Raw genomic sequence first — 15976 nt, forward strand, 5'->3', positions numbered from 1 at the left:
ATGAATAAATAAACCTTGAAAACTGAAGTATATCCTCGTGCAAGAAGTATATAAAATGTTGAGTTCAATTCATTAAAATCTATATAAACAATACGAAGATATAATAAGAAATTTCATCTTTTATATATAATTTTAACACTGATTTTGGAATAAACTTGAAATTGCAAAATTATTGAATGTAGAGATTTATATTTACGTACAAACAAATATACTATCGGAGCTTTACTGCAGATTTATTTTTAACTGCATTTGTTTCTATACACCTGTGTAAATGTTTAATTATTTGAGATCTTATCTGGTATTTTAATTCTGATTGAAACTAAAATTAAAAAGAAAAAAAAATGCAATTTCGAGATTTATTTAATGAGCTTATAATTTCTGTTTTTAATACTTTTCTCCACTTTTTAAACGTTCATTATATTTATTTTTGAAGCTTAATAACTCCTTTGGTTGTTTTTGTCGAAAATTTCTGAAATTTTGCAGGGACGTTCGTGTATTAGGGTCATTGATGCTATTAAATTTTGATAATTAAAGGTCAAAGGAGCGGGGAGGTAGAAGGGGTCGTGTGTCATATCTCGAGTAGGGTCGGACTTAAATGAATATTTTACTTATTTTTATAAAATTTATCTCTGCCCTAAGAATTAAACTTATTGCCATTTTATAATAATTAATAATATAAAAAGTTTCTTAATAAAATACGATAACAGATGGTGCCGCTATAATTTTAATTGTTTTTTTTTGCCGGGAAGGTTACGCAACTCGTTGCTGGATTTTTTACATTTTGTGAAAAAATTGTAATAAATTAAATTTTTAAAAATGTTTAAGTTTAATCGAATTAATTTCGTTAGAATATTAATCAAAACTTTATCTAAACACAAATACAAAACCTGCACGAATAAAAATTGCATAAACGTCTTTTATTTATGCAAATAAAATAAATAATGATGACTCTACTACATCTTTCTCTTAACCACTTCATGTCATAATGAAGTTCACTACCGAATTTATTACTGAAATTAATTGATAAGGTTTCCAATTCTATAAATTTTTAGAATAACCTGTAGTTAATAAAATAATTTTTCAATTAACAAAATTTTTGGGCTACAATTTGAAAAAAATTGTAGACCTATAGTTTCCACTGTCATCCATCTTATTATCTGTCTATGTACTTCGAAAACGGAGAAAGATAGATGAAAATTGAGATCAGATATGGAAAGAGTAAGGGCAAGAGGCCTCGTTTAACTATATACGAACTTCCGGTTTGCACCAGAAGTAACGTTATTTCAATTCCAATATTTTTCCCTGCACGACTTCATTGCTAGCAGGAAAAGTATGATTTACAGGGGCGAGTCACTACTAATTTGAGGTGGAGAGCATATAGGCCTATTTTAAATTAAACAAATTTAAAAACACAGGATTAAAAATTGCAACCCGGCGTTGTAACGATGTCACAATAAATAATTGCTAAATCATTGTCTAAATATTCTTAAATTTTCTCTATTTGGATATTCAATAACTTTTTTTTGGAATTAAATACTTCAATTATTGGTTGTTTTATTGGACAATTTATGTAAAAACTTGTGTAGATGTTTACAATAATTTAATTTCCTATTCAAATTTTTTATATAAGGATTTAATATAACATTTTTTAAAGACAATTTTTAACTAACAACTTTTTTTTTTACTTTTTAATTCTAACTTCTGTTCTTCCAACAATGTTTATAAATAAATCTAGATTTATCTGAAGCTTAAGTTTTAATTAAAATTTAAATTTTATACAGATTTTTAACCCTTCTTATGAAGAAACGTAACACAACTCGCTGCTACTAGTTTAATTCCAAATCGTGAATTGTGACGATGAACCATTTAAAATTAAATCTGATTTTAAAAACATTTTTAAAAAAATTTATCTGCTCGAATAACTGAAAAAAACTATTTTTATCTCTTGCAAATTTTACATAAAATAATCTAAAGCAGTCATGAATGGTTTTTTATTTCATAAAATTTATAATTTTGCTACAGAAAGTTATCCCGGAGAAAGAACTCGTATAAATTCTTAAAATGTATCGTTTAGCTGGATAATCTAAGCACAACATTTGACAATTTTAAAATATTACATTAAAGTTTACATCATAACCGTTAAGAGTCTTAACCATTTCTTTTAATTCGTCTCGTTCATCAGATTTTAACATCAAAGCATCCATACATCTATTAAAGTAATCGTTATTAAAACAATTTGACCTGAAAAAAAAATACAAGATATAATATTTATGTTAAAAACAATTATATAATTCTTAAATTTTTTAAAATAAAGTAAACGAAATTGTAATATTTAGTGAGAAATACCTGCAAATAATTTCCACATCGATGTCTTTGTATAATTGATAACACTCTTGACAATGTCTTGAAAGTCTTGCAAACATCGGTTTATTATAATTTCCAGTGCATCCTAATCGTTCGAATTTTCTTTTGCTGAATATTTGGGATTGAATCGTTGCAAACACACCAAAAAGAATCATCAAAAATACTTGGCGTTTTAAAAGATGTGCCATTTCTACAATAAATTTCAATTTAAAATAATAAAAATATTACAAATAAATAGCTTTATTTTTTATTAAATTTATCAATAAAATATTATAAAAAAACAAAGAAATGTTTAAAAAATTTACCTATTTTATCCAACGCTTCTGTCAATTTTTCTGGAATAATAATATTTTGGTGAAGATGTTGATGCTTTATATATAAATCGGCACGTGTGTATGTCGGCGTACCACCCATGAATTTCTGAGATTTATTTAGACTATAACAAGAGTCACAAACGAACCTTTCATATAATTTATAATTCTTTTCAGTTTAATATTCAATATATCTTAAATAGATATATTGTTTGAATTTTTAAAATGGTTAAAAATAAGTTATTTTTGTCAATTTAATTTCATAATTTAGGTCTAGTTCATCGGAAATTGAAATGTAGTATTTATATATTAGCTTTTATAGAAAACTTGCTAAAACTTTATGAAATTCTCTTCTCGAAGAAAATTATCTTTAAAAATTGCTTTTAATTTCTGACTAATTAATCGAATAAAATTGTCATTAAGTCCGACCCTACTCGAGATATGACACACGACCCTCTCTATCTCCCCACCTCGTCGACCTTTAACCTCCAAAATTTAATAGCATCAATCACCCTAATACACGAACCCCTCTGCAAAATTTCAGAAATTGTCGACGAAAAGCACAGGAGTTATTAAGCTTCTAAGAGGGTGAACAAAATACGTGCCCTGCACATACACAATAACATTCATAGATACAGAAAAAAAACTCTGATTTTTTATTTATTTATTTTTCTATGTTTCAAAGTCTTCTGAGTGTAAAAAAGTAAATGTCTTGGGGGTCATTTCTTAACCGAATTCTATACTTCTTTCCCCTCTGTTATATATAACAGAGCAGGAAAAGTAAAAATTAATGATTTGGAAGGAATCAGAAGCTTAAGAATTTAATATATATATATATATATTGATCTTCCTAAAATATAATTTTTTAAAAATAAGTAATATTTATATAATTTTCTACAGGAAAAAATGAAGAAATTTAAACATCCTCAGAACTCCTTATGAATTTTAAAATAGTAATTAAATAGAGAAAATGTTAAAATTCAATCGACAATACATTTTTACTTCTTAATAGTAAACAATAAGATTTGTTTTGGTTCTAATTATATGGAAAAAAATTAAGGAATATGTACTTTACAATACACTAATAATATAATATATACAAAAGAAATTTAAAAAATAAAATAAAAACTCATACTCTATAAATTATTGTACTAATTTTATGAATTAGAAGGTCCGGGTTAACGACCTCAAAAAATATATTTGCATCTATCATTTAAATCATATTTTGGAATCTGACAACTTGACAACAGTTACAATTGATAATACAACTGTTGTCAAGTGCAAAACGAAGGTTATTTATTTATTTATTTATTTATTTCATTAGGTAACGTTTCTACGTAGGCTATATTAATAGTAACGAATGATGTTTTCTTTGATAGAAAGGTGTAGAGTCACCAGCCACATTAACTTATTTTAGTGGATTTCTTTGAAATTTAAATGTATAAGTTTAGTATATTTTATCTATTAATATTGTTTCGAACAGCGATTTTTTTAACACTTTATCCGCATCATTGTCCTAAACCTAAAACTGTAACTAACTTCAACCTCACTCAGGTATTGTTATTTTTACTATTAAATATTCTTTGTTTTGTCATACAAATTTTGTAATTCTTAAAAATTTAATAAGTCGTTCAGTATAAATATTTTATTGTAAAAATTAAATTATTTGCTTCAGTTTCAGGGAGTTTGGTATGAAATAAAAAGGACATTTACATTATTCGAAACGGGATTAAAATGTTCTGCAACAGTTATTACCAATGTGGAAAATGGAAATGCATTGTTTAGAAGAACAGGAGTTAATATTATGTAAATTTATATATATATATATATTTATATACAAAATATATTTTATATAAATTAATCGTATTATATTGTAAAATATCGAACGTACATTTTATAATTATATAGAAATCGGCATTTTATTATAATGCAAGGTAAATTACGTACTGTCAATTCTATATCTCCAGCAAATATGGAGCTTACACTAGGAGCACGTAAGTCTAAGAAGTTTTTAAAAATTAACGTTTATATCCTTATTTTTCTATTAAAATATGTTATGAAGTTAATACTTAGCTAAATAAATGGTTAAAAATTAGTAATAATTTAAATATATGTGAGATTTAAACCTATTTTCATTAATTTCATGTAAACATATCTAAAAATGTTTTTTTCGTAAAATTATATTGGAACTTTCTGTAACTTTCTACAAATAAAAATAAATTGTTATAAATAGAGAAAACACTGATGTAACTAGGGAGGTACTAGGGGTTCCGGCCCCTCCCTTCATAATGAAAAAGGTAATAAACATGCTAAATATAGGAAAAGAAATTTAATTGTGGAGTTAACTACTGACTTTACTAATTTATATACAATAAACATAATTATTAAACAAATAATTAACAGTGTTTTTTTATTATATAGTTCGTTTCAGATCGATATATAAAATTATAGATACAAATTACATAGATTATGCAGCAGTATGGAGTTGCTATGAATCGCCATTATTAGCTGGAACACTCGGTCACACAGGTAAGTAAGTAGACCTATACATTAAATTAAAAATTATTTTACAGTTAAAAATATATAAACTTACGCTTATTTTTTTAGAGAACTTATGGATTCTTTCACGTCAAATACTTTTGAAACCCGAATATTTGAATAAAATGTTTGATGTTATAGATTCTCTTAACATAAGCAGAGCTACCTTAATTGACACTAATTTTAATAACTGTACAGATATAAGTGGAAGATTAAATAGCAAATTATCTTCACATTTTTAAAAAGAACACAGTTTGAATAATATTTGAAATCTGTGTAAAAATTAATTATAATTATTTGTTCATATAAAAGTAGTTGTGTAAATCTGTAGTTGTATGTCTGTAAATTACCAGAAATTAATTGTATTTTACTTACTACTTGTATAATGGTGTAGTGATTAATTGATAATTCATTAAAAAACGAATGTTTTGTGAAAATTATCACTTCCCTATATAAGAAATGCTAATATTATATTACTACGTAAGTATTGAAGCATTAATATTTTGGAAATTTAAGACTTTACGTAATGTCTATGATGTACTGAAGGAGCTGTATTGAACAATATCTTTATCAAATATTACTAGGTTTTATCTATTACAATACAGAAAACTCCTACAACGAGTTGTTGTAACTTTCCCGACAATATTTAAAATTGCATGGGGCAGAAAAATCGATATTAAATTCCATGGCAATAAAGGACGTACCGCTCAAACGTATAAATGGGGCAACCTTAAAAGGGGAGAGTGTAGGGATTAGAGGCAGAAACGGGGCAGTTACCGAATGCCAGAAGACTCTGCGCGTTGAAGTAAGTTATAAAGACCAATTGTATAGCACAGCAGTCGAATGTATGAATTTCCGGATCACATGGCATACTGGGGATGGACGTTAAGGGTATCCATGAAGGGAGCACGACTAACCGTAGCCGAAATATAGATTTATGTAACGATTGCCTTAACGCTGTCCCGGTTAGGATCAAAGGATTAGATGGCATAAGTTCTATTGAGAAAAAGAGGGTTTATGAAATACTTAAGAAGTACCTGAAATGCTTCTCCGAATCCTTCGAGGAGTTAACAGGATGGTCGGTGATTCACACAAACCAACGATAGATCAAACTACCCCCGTAAGCACGCGTCAATACAGGATCCCGGAATGTTACTTACCAAGAGTGAAAGCATTGATAAATTCATATTTGAAGGAGGGATCATCGAGGAGAGCGACTCTGCATGGAATTCCTCCATCCACATTGTCGAGAAAAGTAACGGTGAGATCCGGATGACTGAACCTCAGACGCGTTAATGACCTTACAACATCGCAAGAATTCCCCATATTCTGCGTAGACGAGATATTAAGCAAATTTTATGGGCGTAAACATTTCTGGGTGTTGGATCTCAAATCAGGGTATTTCCGGATCGGCCTTGACGTATCTGTGAGGCACATATATGCCTTTTCAACTCAATGGGGCAAGTATCAGATGTGCCGCCTGCCCCAGGGTGCAAAAAATAGCAGTCGGTTTTTCCAAGTCGTAATTGTCTAAAATCTTGGCTTTCGTAGGACTAAATTGTTACGTCTTCCAAGACGACATTGTAGTCTTCTCCAAATCCCTAGATGAACATTTAGCTTTACTTGAAGATGTCATAGGTAGATTTAACAAAGTTAATCTAAAATTGCATCCCACCAAGAGTCAATTTATCGTGAAGGAAGTATGCTTAGGGCATATTATAAACCAAAACGGGGTAAGAATCTAGCTCCGAATGAGGGGGCGGAAACCCCCAAATTGTAGACCCCCGTGCGATCAAAAAATGTCTAATGAACCATATCCCTATGGGCGACCCTTCGCGAGATATATCCCACCAAAATAGGTTCGCAAAGACTATAACTACGTCATTTCCGGTCACGTGACACCTACGTAATACACCAAAATTTTGTTTTTTTCACTCGCACAGGGGGTCTACAATTTGGGAGTTTCCACCCCCTCATTCGGAGCTAGAATCTTACCCAAAACGAGATACTCTCCGACGAGACTAACGTAAAAGCCATCCGCGAAATAAAACCATCTATCAATGTGAGATGTTCGGAGTTTCTTGGGAATGATCGGATTCTTTAGGAATTTCATACCGAGGTTATCCGGCCCAGCTCTATCCCTAACTAACTTAACGAAGAAAAAGAGAAAATTTATATGGGACACGAGTTGCCAAAAGAGCTTCGAGGACTTTAAGGCTGCATTATCAAAACCCCCTCTTTTAAAACACCCCGATTTTAATTCTCCGTTCCATTTATACACGGACGTGTCAGATGATTGCGTCGGTGCGGTGTTAGGGCAAATGGAAGGAGAAGATTTCAGCCCTGTGGGAGTTACGGGCATAATGTCCTACATCTTCGCAAGCGTAACAGTTTTTTGCTAGTTACCCTTTTCTCCCGCTTCTTATTATCTAATAATTTGCTTACCGCGTCTACAAGCGTTTCGATTTTCCTTTCCAGATCTTGTATTCTAAGGCTGTCCCGATCCCTAATTATGGTCTCTATCTTCTCCTCCGTTACAATGTTGACCCCCTTTCGCTCAAAATGACCGTTACACTCAACTTCTGTAGGCTCTTCGGCTTCAGCTATCTCAAAGGCCTCTTCCAAAGATTTTGGGATCCTCCTTACCACATTAACTTCTATATTCCCCTTTAACCCTTTAGTGAAACGCTCTAATATGATATCATCCTGTAACAGGCTTATTTTATTATTATCCTTGACTACTCTCGCTAATAGTGTTTTCATTCGTATGGCAAAGTCTGTCACTGATTCATTGATTCCTTGTTTCAGATTTAACAATTGGTCGAGGATGTCCTTTTTGTGAAAGCATTTTATTAAATCGCGTTTTATTTCGTTATATGATTCTGGGTACTGTTCCAATAGGCACAGAAAGGTCGTCAAAGTCTCACCCTTCAACCTCGACTGCAGCTACCTTTACCTCGTTATTGCATCCGGCTAATCTAGCGATGTTCTCAACCGTCTGGCCGTTCCGACCCGGGGTGCAGAGGGTGCGGGGCACCCGGGCGGCAAGCCTAGGGGGCGGCGCGAGCCGCCTTAAAAAAAAGAGAAAAATTAATTTATCATTAAATTAATATAATACATAAATATTATTCTAAATATTATCATTAAAATACTACTATTCTAATATTATTTGAATATATGTACTATTCTAATCAGTATTATTAATTATATTTCAAATTCAAATTTTATATACACAACTTATTCAGGCCACAACAAGTGGCAAGTATAACAGTTTCTTGTTTTAACTCGTCTTAAGCTATTTTTCACGTCGGTCGCGAGGAAGATTTTACAGGAAAATACTCGTCTGTGGTCAAAGCATAGAAATGCACGCACCGGGATAATTTCTTTTATTTTAATTTTAAACGTGTAATCGTGTAAATCGCAACAGCTTAAAAAGCTTTTGTTTGATATCGTGGTTAGAGAGACAGTAAAAATTAAAGGTGAGTACATACATTAATTTGATTATATTTTGCTTTTGCGCGGTTAAATAAAATTTAAATAATATTTTGTTAAATTAAATTTATATTGTGTAACAAATTTATAACTTAAATAATAATACCAACATAATAACAATAGTAAAACATTTTTCTTTTTTTTATTAGTAAAATATAGTTTAATTAAAGATTAGCATAATCTTAATATTTTTTTGTTTTGATTAAAAATGTTGAAATTTTCAGACAAAATAAAAAATTTTGTAAAGTTTCCTTTCAAAAGTTGGTATTTTTCGAAAAACAAAGCTTAATTAATTTATGCTTCTTTAAATCTTCGAAAACAAAATTTTTTCGACGAATCATAACTTGGATTCATTTTTTTTTTTGGTAGATGTCTGATAATCGAAAAAGGCTTTCTGGCGCACAGTACAGAAAAAGAAAGCGTGAAAAGGAAGAATTAGTTAAAAAGGCTAGTGGTTCACTCGAAACGTTTTTAATCTCAACAACATCACAGGAGGCACCATCAAGTTCCCAAGCTCGAGATGTAAATGTGACGGAGACCGAATTCATAGTGGTCGGTAGCGGGGAAAAAAAGGAGGACTCGTCGAATACCAAAACTACAATGGAAGCAGGTGTTTTATTAAAAGAACAAAGTCCTGAAGAAGTAAGTTTTGAAAATGAAAATCTTCATGTTCATGAGGATCCTAACTATTGGCCTGGTGTTTTATTGGATAAAATTAAATTAACTCTGATAGACTTAGGGCCTACCCAACTGACAGAAGCTGATATAACGTTTCCTTTAAATAAATACAATAGAGGTTTCTCGTCTATTTATTATTAAAAAAAACTGTGTAATGGGGAAATAATTCCAAGAGTTTGGCTGGTGTATTCTAAATCAAAAGACTGTGTATATTGTTTTCCTTGCAAAATATTTAAAACTTTTTCTAGTGGTTTAGTTGAGGGTTATAATGATTGGAGACATTTAAGTCAGGTTATAGAACGACATGAAAAATCAAAAGGTCACATTTGTAATACAAAATCTTGGATTGATCTAAAACAATCAATTTCTTCTAAAACGACAACTGATTCACTAAATGAGAAATTAATAAACATGGAAAAAGATAGATGGGTTTCTGTTTTAAAAATTATAATTTATGTTGTTAAATTTTTAGCCGGTCAAAATTTGAGTTTTAGGGGTGAAAATAACAAGATATATGAGCAACAAAATGGAAACTTTTTAAAATTAATTGAAACAATTGCAAACTTTAATGATACGATATTCGATCATATTAACAGGATTAGAAAAACTCCATCAAATATGCCTCATTATTTAGGTGTTCATATTCAAAACGAACTAATTTCCCTTCTGGGAGAGAAAATAAGACATGAAATTATATCTATGTTAAAAGCTAGTAAATATTTTTCTATTATTTTAGATTCGACTCCTGATGTAAGTCACAAAGACCAACTTACTGTTGTAGTAAGGTTTGTTTTATTAAATAATAAATCAAAGCAAATAGAAATTAGGGAGCATTTTTTGGGATTCATTTCAATATCAGATTCGACAGGACAAGGCTTAACCAATGTTTTATTGGATTTTTTGGAGACTCACAACATTTGTTTAGGAGATTTAAGGGGGCAGGGTTACGATAATGGTGCGAATATGAAGGGTCGCAATAATGGTTTACAAAAAAAAATTCTTGAATTAAACCCTAGAGCTTTTTACGTGCCTTGTGCGGCCCATAGCTTAAATTTAGTTGTTAATGACGCTGCAAAAGCGTCTTTAGAAATTACAAATTTCTTTGCTATTGTGCAGGAACTTTACGTTTTCTTTTCTGCATCGACTAAACGTTGGCAAGTTTTAAAAGATGAAATCCCAACTTTATCATTAAAACCTTTTTCTAGTACTAGATGGGAAAGTAGAATAGATGCTTTGAAAGTTCTTAGATACAATTTGGCAAAAATATATGACGCTTTATTTGCACTTTATTCTGATAATAGCAGAGACCCTGAAACCAGAAATATGGCAAATTCATTACTCTTAAAAATCAAGTCGTTTAAATTTATTTGTTCTATTATTACATGGAATATTGTGTTAACAAAAATTAATATTGCAAGTAAAGTGATGCAGGAGTCAGATTCTACACTACCTAATATCGTTTTAATCTTGGAGCAGACGAAAACTTATTTATCTAATATTAGATCAAATGAAGGTTTTAATGATATTTTAGAAGAGGCCAAAAAAATTGCCGATGATATCGACTGTGACCCTTCGTTTCCTCCGATTAATATTGTGAGACCCCGAACAAAAAAGCGATTATTTGATTACGAGTGTGAAGACCCGGCTGACCAATTCAAAATTAATTTTTACTTTGTAATATTGGACACCGCATTATCAAAATTGGAAGAAAGGTTCGAGCAAATAAAGCAGCATGATACATTGTTTAATTTTCTTAACAACCTATATAATTTCCTTCAAATGGATAAATCAATTAGATTTGCAAAATGTAAAGCTCTAGAGAATAGTTTATGTGATCCATGTAAAAATCAAAAAGATATTTTAGCTCAAGATTTATATGATGAAATTGACAATGTTGCACCCTATATTTCCTCTGAAATGAACGCATTGAATGTTATTAACTACCTATTCACAAATAACCTCATCTATCTATTTCCAAATTTAGTAATTTCTATACGAATTTTCTTAACATTACCTGTCACAGTAGCTAGTGGGGAAAGAAGCTTTTCCAAACTTAAAATAATAAAAAATTATCTACGATCCACAATGGGGCAAGAAAGGCTTTCAGACTTATCCATTATTAGTATTGAAAAAGAGCTGTCAGAAAATATAGATGTGTCTAACATTGTTAAGACATTTGCATTAAAAAAGGCTAGAAAAGCAAACTTTACTGTATAACTTATTAGTAGAAATAGTAGATATGTTAGCATCCTTGCCTGTATGTATGAATTATGTATTTATTTCTTTATTACATTACAAATAAGTTGTAACATTATATTCTATTAAATAAACTGTGTATATTTGTACAATTTTTTTTAACTTAAATTTACTTTATCTTTTTTATTTGTAAATTTTTAACAACTTTGGGGGAAGGGGCGGCAAAATTATTCTCGCACCCGGGCGGCAGATACCCTAGGAATCGGCCCTGTTCTCAACCGTCTGAAAAAATTGTTTTATATTCACGGTATCACTTTGAGATCCAGAAAACACAGGGATCATGCTCAAGAACCCGGTAACGACTGAAGATGGACTACAGTTGACCCCGTGACTGGCTATTTGTAGCCATTACAATACAACAGGTAGTATATTAACACAAGTAAAAATTTTGGACCACGCGGACGAATTGGGACAGGAACAATACGCTTTATTAGAGTTGGAATCCTGTCGCGGACGCCATTGTGATGTTCGTTGTGAAATGTACGAAGATCTAAAAATGAAAGACGTAACAATAACTAAGTGACAGTATGGTCAAACAAAGTATTTTATTTCGCGTACATAAACAGGTTCTTTTGAATTCCAACTCTGCACTAATTTCATACAACACGGCGTCAAACAATAATTCAGTGTACAATGACAAACGTACCGTACCGTTCGCGACAAATATAAACAGTGACCGAAAGCTATTACTAATACTTACGTGCTAACTTAAAACTAGGGAAAGAAAGAAGACGGTAGAGAAAAGAAGATCCAAGAAAATAGAATACAATAAAGAGTGAAATACCCAGGGTTTTGCCGGACTTCACAATTTTAGGTGGAATACCACGTTGAACTTTTTCTGAAAAGTCTATCGTCGTCGTCTTCGTGAATTTCTCCTGTCACCTCGTTACTACGCTTTTTTATATTCGACGTCTGTCCGCCACGAGGTCTGGACCCAAGAATGTTTTTTCCCCTCTCTCATCGGCCCCAGGGCGGGCTTCTTTTCTTTCATTGTTTTCCGTGGTTCCAAGAATCGGTCGTGTTTTAAGAATCGGTCATCCCACCCAAGAGAAAACAGTTACGAAGCAAGTTCTAATTGCGCGCAGTAAAGAGGTTAAGTCACGATGATTACGCATTGTGACATTCTAGAATATGTGGGTGATCAAAAAAGATGTCTTATAGTCATAGAAGGAAAGGAAATGCTGTAACTGATAACTTCATATCTATCCTCCTTTTTCTCAGCAAATAATTCACTTCAGTTTCACCAACACCTAATTTTGCTGAGCTTAAAATTCTTTTATTTTTACAAACGTTTTCAACCTATTTAATATAGGCCATTGTCAGGTTTAATATTATAAATGTTTTAAAATGGAACGTACCGTTTTCGAATATTTCACATTTTTTAAATTCAAAAAGTAATTTAACTTTAAAATAAATTGAAAGAAGTATATATATTAAATAAAATAAATAAATAAATAAATAAAACATAGAAAACAAAGCTAGAAATAAACATGATTTAATGGTTTTTAAGCCCCCATTCTTTTTTATTATTATATATTTCCATGCCGTTGGAAGCGCATTAGCACCCCTAGCATTTAGGCAACGGTTTTTCATTTTACTTTTATAAATGTCAATTTTTTCTATCTCCAACGCAATGGATGGAGTGCACCGTTTTAACGACTTTCGCCTCTTCCCATTTTACAACCGCTCCTTCAGTCTGCGCCATAATCGCTAATATTGTGTTGTTGTGTCCTTTGTCAACGTTGTATCTATCTTCTCGCAGACGTTTGCCTATATTAGATAGGTTGAAAACGTTTGCAAAAATAACAGAATTTTAAGCTCAGCAAAATTAGGTGTTGGTGAAACTAAACTGATAACTTCAGTTTTATTTTCCGCTGTTTTCACAGTAATTTATCTTTCGGGAATGTGTGCATATGTACTGAGTTTGATGAACCTTTAGATTTACTTCCAAATACACAGCAATACTTATTATTTATCATTGTAGGTTAAACACTAATTCTAACAGACAACAGACTTTATACCCATAGCAGCCGCCATTATGTAGTTCGCGCTAATACCGCAAGGTATCAGATTTATCGTTGGCACAAGCCAATATTGTACTTTACATCTGGAAATCATTAAACGTGGGGAATGGTAGAGTCTACTTTTGGAAACACTGCGTTAAAGTAAACATCTACTAAAGAATAAAATCTCACATAATTTAAATTTCACAACTGTTATAATTAAATGACACATCTGTATTAAGATGCGGAAGACTACGGTGTGCGATCATTACATGCAATTTTCATTTCATCATACAGTATTTACGAATTTTATTTATAGTTTTCGTGTTTCAATTTATTATTAAGGCATTTATATTATTTTTACCTTAAATTATGTATATTCGCTGTTTTAAGTTTATCGAAATGGGTATTGTTCAGGGTCTGGAAATGGATTAATTAACTTTCCATTATTTGTGATGGGAAAATTGATTCGAACTTCGAACGACCTCCCGGAATAAATTAAATTCGAACTATTTGCCGAATGTTCGAGAACGTAAACAGGGGTCGAGTGCGGAGTAGAAATTTTTCATAAACAGCTGTTTCCAACACATGCTTCGTACTTCATTACCTGGCTTACCTCATTGTGCTGCATGCCTAACCCAATAATGAACCTGCAAAATAAAATAATCTCTTAATGCCACAGGGGTAATTTTAAAATCTAAACATTCGAAATATGACCTTATAACTGCCATCCGAAGTTAGTACGCTACAGAACGCTTAAATATTTTAAAATAACGTCATTATTCTTAAAAAAGATTATTATTGTAGAAAATTATTTTCAAGATATTTAACGTTTTATCTTGATTAATACCATGTTTATTTTAAAATATCAAAGTACACAGTTACAATAAAATACTTAATAAATATCATTATATGATTTCTAATGAAATATAAATATGTCAAAAGCATATAATTATAACGCACAGTAAAGCATATTTTAAGAATTAACACAAATAACGTCGCCAGTCATAGTTTATATTAAATAATTGCTATGTATAAGAATTTACTCAACATTCCAATGCTACACATAGACTAGTGTTGCGGACTGGACGGCGGGGACAGTTAAGGCATCACCTTTCCGCTCTGAGACACGGAATTTAAACTGGCGCGCCAGTTTAAATCCCGGGTCTCAGAACCCCCCAAAATTTTTCAGAAGCAGCAATGTCACAACACCGTCTTAGCTCTGGCTACTGTCATTTGAAAAAACAATAGCTTGCCAACTTGATCTGGAGAAAGCGATTGATCGATTTGCAAACGAAGAAGCGAGAAAACAACAAGTATTTTTTAAATGTTTTATTATGTATTTGTTATGAAAATAAACTTTCATACATTTTGTCAATACAGTAATTATTATTAGGTACTCCTTACTTAAAGAATTCTATTTTGTTTTATTATTATATTTGTATTTACTAAATTGAATATCTTATTGTTGAAATGCCTTGAATTTTAAATAAATTGTTATTAAGTAAGGTTTTAAATCGAAATAATTAGATATACGTTTTTAAATTAAATGTTCAAAATAAATTTCGCGAGACTTCTTCCAAGGAACAAGGGGCGCACTTGCTCCAGGACGCTAAATATGTAGCTACGCAACTGATTCGGCCTGTTCATATATTTTTTTTTTTTAACTCTTTCCGCCCTGTGGGCACTAAGAGGGCCTCTCTTTTAGTAGGCCCATTATGGGTTCGGCCAGGCCCACAATGGGGCGACCGGGTGGTGAGGGACGGGGCCCGACATATCCGAACGGACCACCCCCCGAAAAGTTTCTGGGGATTATTCGACCCGTTCGGATTCGATCCCGGGTCCCCCAGAGCGGTAGGCTGCAACCTTGACCGCTGACGGCCGGATGGCCGAGCGGTAAAGGTGGCAGCCTACCGCTCTGGGGGACCCGGGATCGAATCCGAACGGGTCGAATAATCCCCAGAAACTTTTCGGGGGGTGGTCCGTTCGGATATGTCGGGCCCCGTCCCTCACCACCCGGTCGCCCCATTGTGGGCCTGGCCGAACCCATAATGGGCCTACTAAAAGAGAGGCCCTCTTAGTGCCCACAGGGCGGAAAGAGTTAAAAAAAAAAAAAAAAAAAAAAAAAAAAAAACCTTGACCGCTCGGCCATCCGGCCTGGCCTGTTCATATTGGCAAAGAAATGAATAACTTAATTTTTAGATTCTTAAAAATTATAAGTACAATAAACTATTACTACTATATGAAAAATATGTACACTGAAGTAATTTTAAAAAATTATTATTAAAATTAAATAAAATTTATTATTCTCATTCTGATTTTATCACCAGGGGA

General features: G+C 31.8%; 3 protein-coding genes across 3 annotated transcripts; 2 read left to right on the plus strand and 1 right to left on the minus strand.

Moving 5' to 3' along the window:
* Positions 1-1979: 1979 nt before the first annotated feature.
* Positions 1980-2852, minus strand: ITP (ion transport peptide). The gene is made up of 3 exons (XM_067288632.1): positions 2670-2852; positions 2347-2554; positions 1980-2241 (listed from the first exon to the last, which is right to left on the minus strand). Exons 1-3 carry the CDS (start codon positions 2776-2778, stop codon positions 2106-2108), a joined length of 453 nt encoding a protein of 150 aa, XP_067144733.1. The 5' UTR covers positions 2779-2852; the 3' UTR covers positions 1980-2105.
* Positions 2853-4602: 1750 nt separating this feature from the next.
* LOC136990162 (apolipoprotein D-like) lies at positions 4603-5455 on the plus strand. The gene is made up of 3 exons (XM_067288530.1): positions 4603-4669; positions 5097-5204; positions 5283-5455. The coding sequence occupies exons 1-3, from the start codon at positions 4603-4605 to the stop codon at positions 5453-5455; spliced, it is 348 nt and encodes a 115-aa protein (XP_067144631.1).
* A 4546-nt stretch (positions 5456-10001) lies between these two features.
* LOC136990163 (zinc finger MYM-type protein 1-like) lies at positions 10002-11600 on the plus strand. The gene has a single exon (XM_067288531.1). The coding sequence runs from the start codon at positions 10002-10004 to the stop codon at positions 11598-11600; it is 1599 nt and encodes a 532-aa protein (XP_067144632.1).
* The last annotated feature ends 4376 nt before the right edge of the window (positions 11601-15976 follow it).

The sequence above is a fragment of the Centruroides vittatus genome, unplaced genomic scaffold (genome assembly GCF_030686945.1).
Source record: "Centruroides vittatus isolate TY-2023 unplaced genomic scaffold, ASM3068694v2 scaffold_861, whole genome shotgun sequence".
NCBI classification, from domain to species: Eukaryota; Metazoa; Arthropoda; class Arachnida; order Scorpiones; family Buthidae; genus Centruroides; species Centruroides vittatus.

Coding starts and splice junctions, on each gene's coding strand:
- ITP (XM_067288632.1), bottom strand. CDS start 2,778: ATGGGTGGTACGCCGACATACACACGTGCCGATTTATATATAAAGCAT. Junction 2,555..2,669: donor AGAAGCGTTGGATAAAATAG/GTAAATTTTTTA, acceptor AATTTATTGTAG/AAATGGCACATCTTTTAAAA. Junction 2,242..2,346: donor GATGTGGAAATTATTTGCAG/GTATTTCTCACT, acceptor TTTTTTTTTCAG/GTCAAATTGTTTTAATAACG.
- LOC136990162 (XM_067288530.1), top strand. CDS start 4,603: ATGCAAGGTAAATTACGTACTGTCAATTCTATATCTCCAGCAAATATG. Junction 4,670..5,096: donor GGAGCTTACACTAGGAGCAC/GTAAGTCTAAGA, acceptor TTTATTATATAG/TTCGTTTCAGATCGATATAT. Junction 5,205..5,282: donor TGGAACACTCGGTCACACAG/GTAAGTAAGTAG, acceptor TTATTTTTTTAG/AGAACTTATGGATTCTTTCA.
- LOC136990163 (XM_067288531.1), top strand. CDS start 10,002: ATGCCTCATTATTTAGGTGTTCATATTCAAAACGAACTAATTTCCCTT.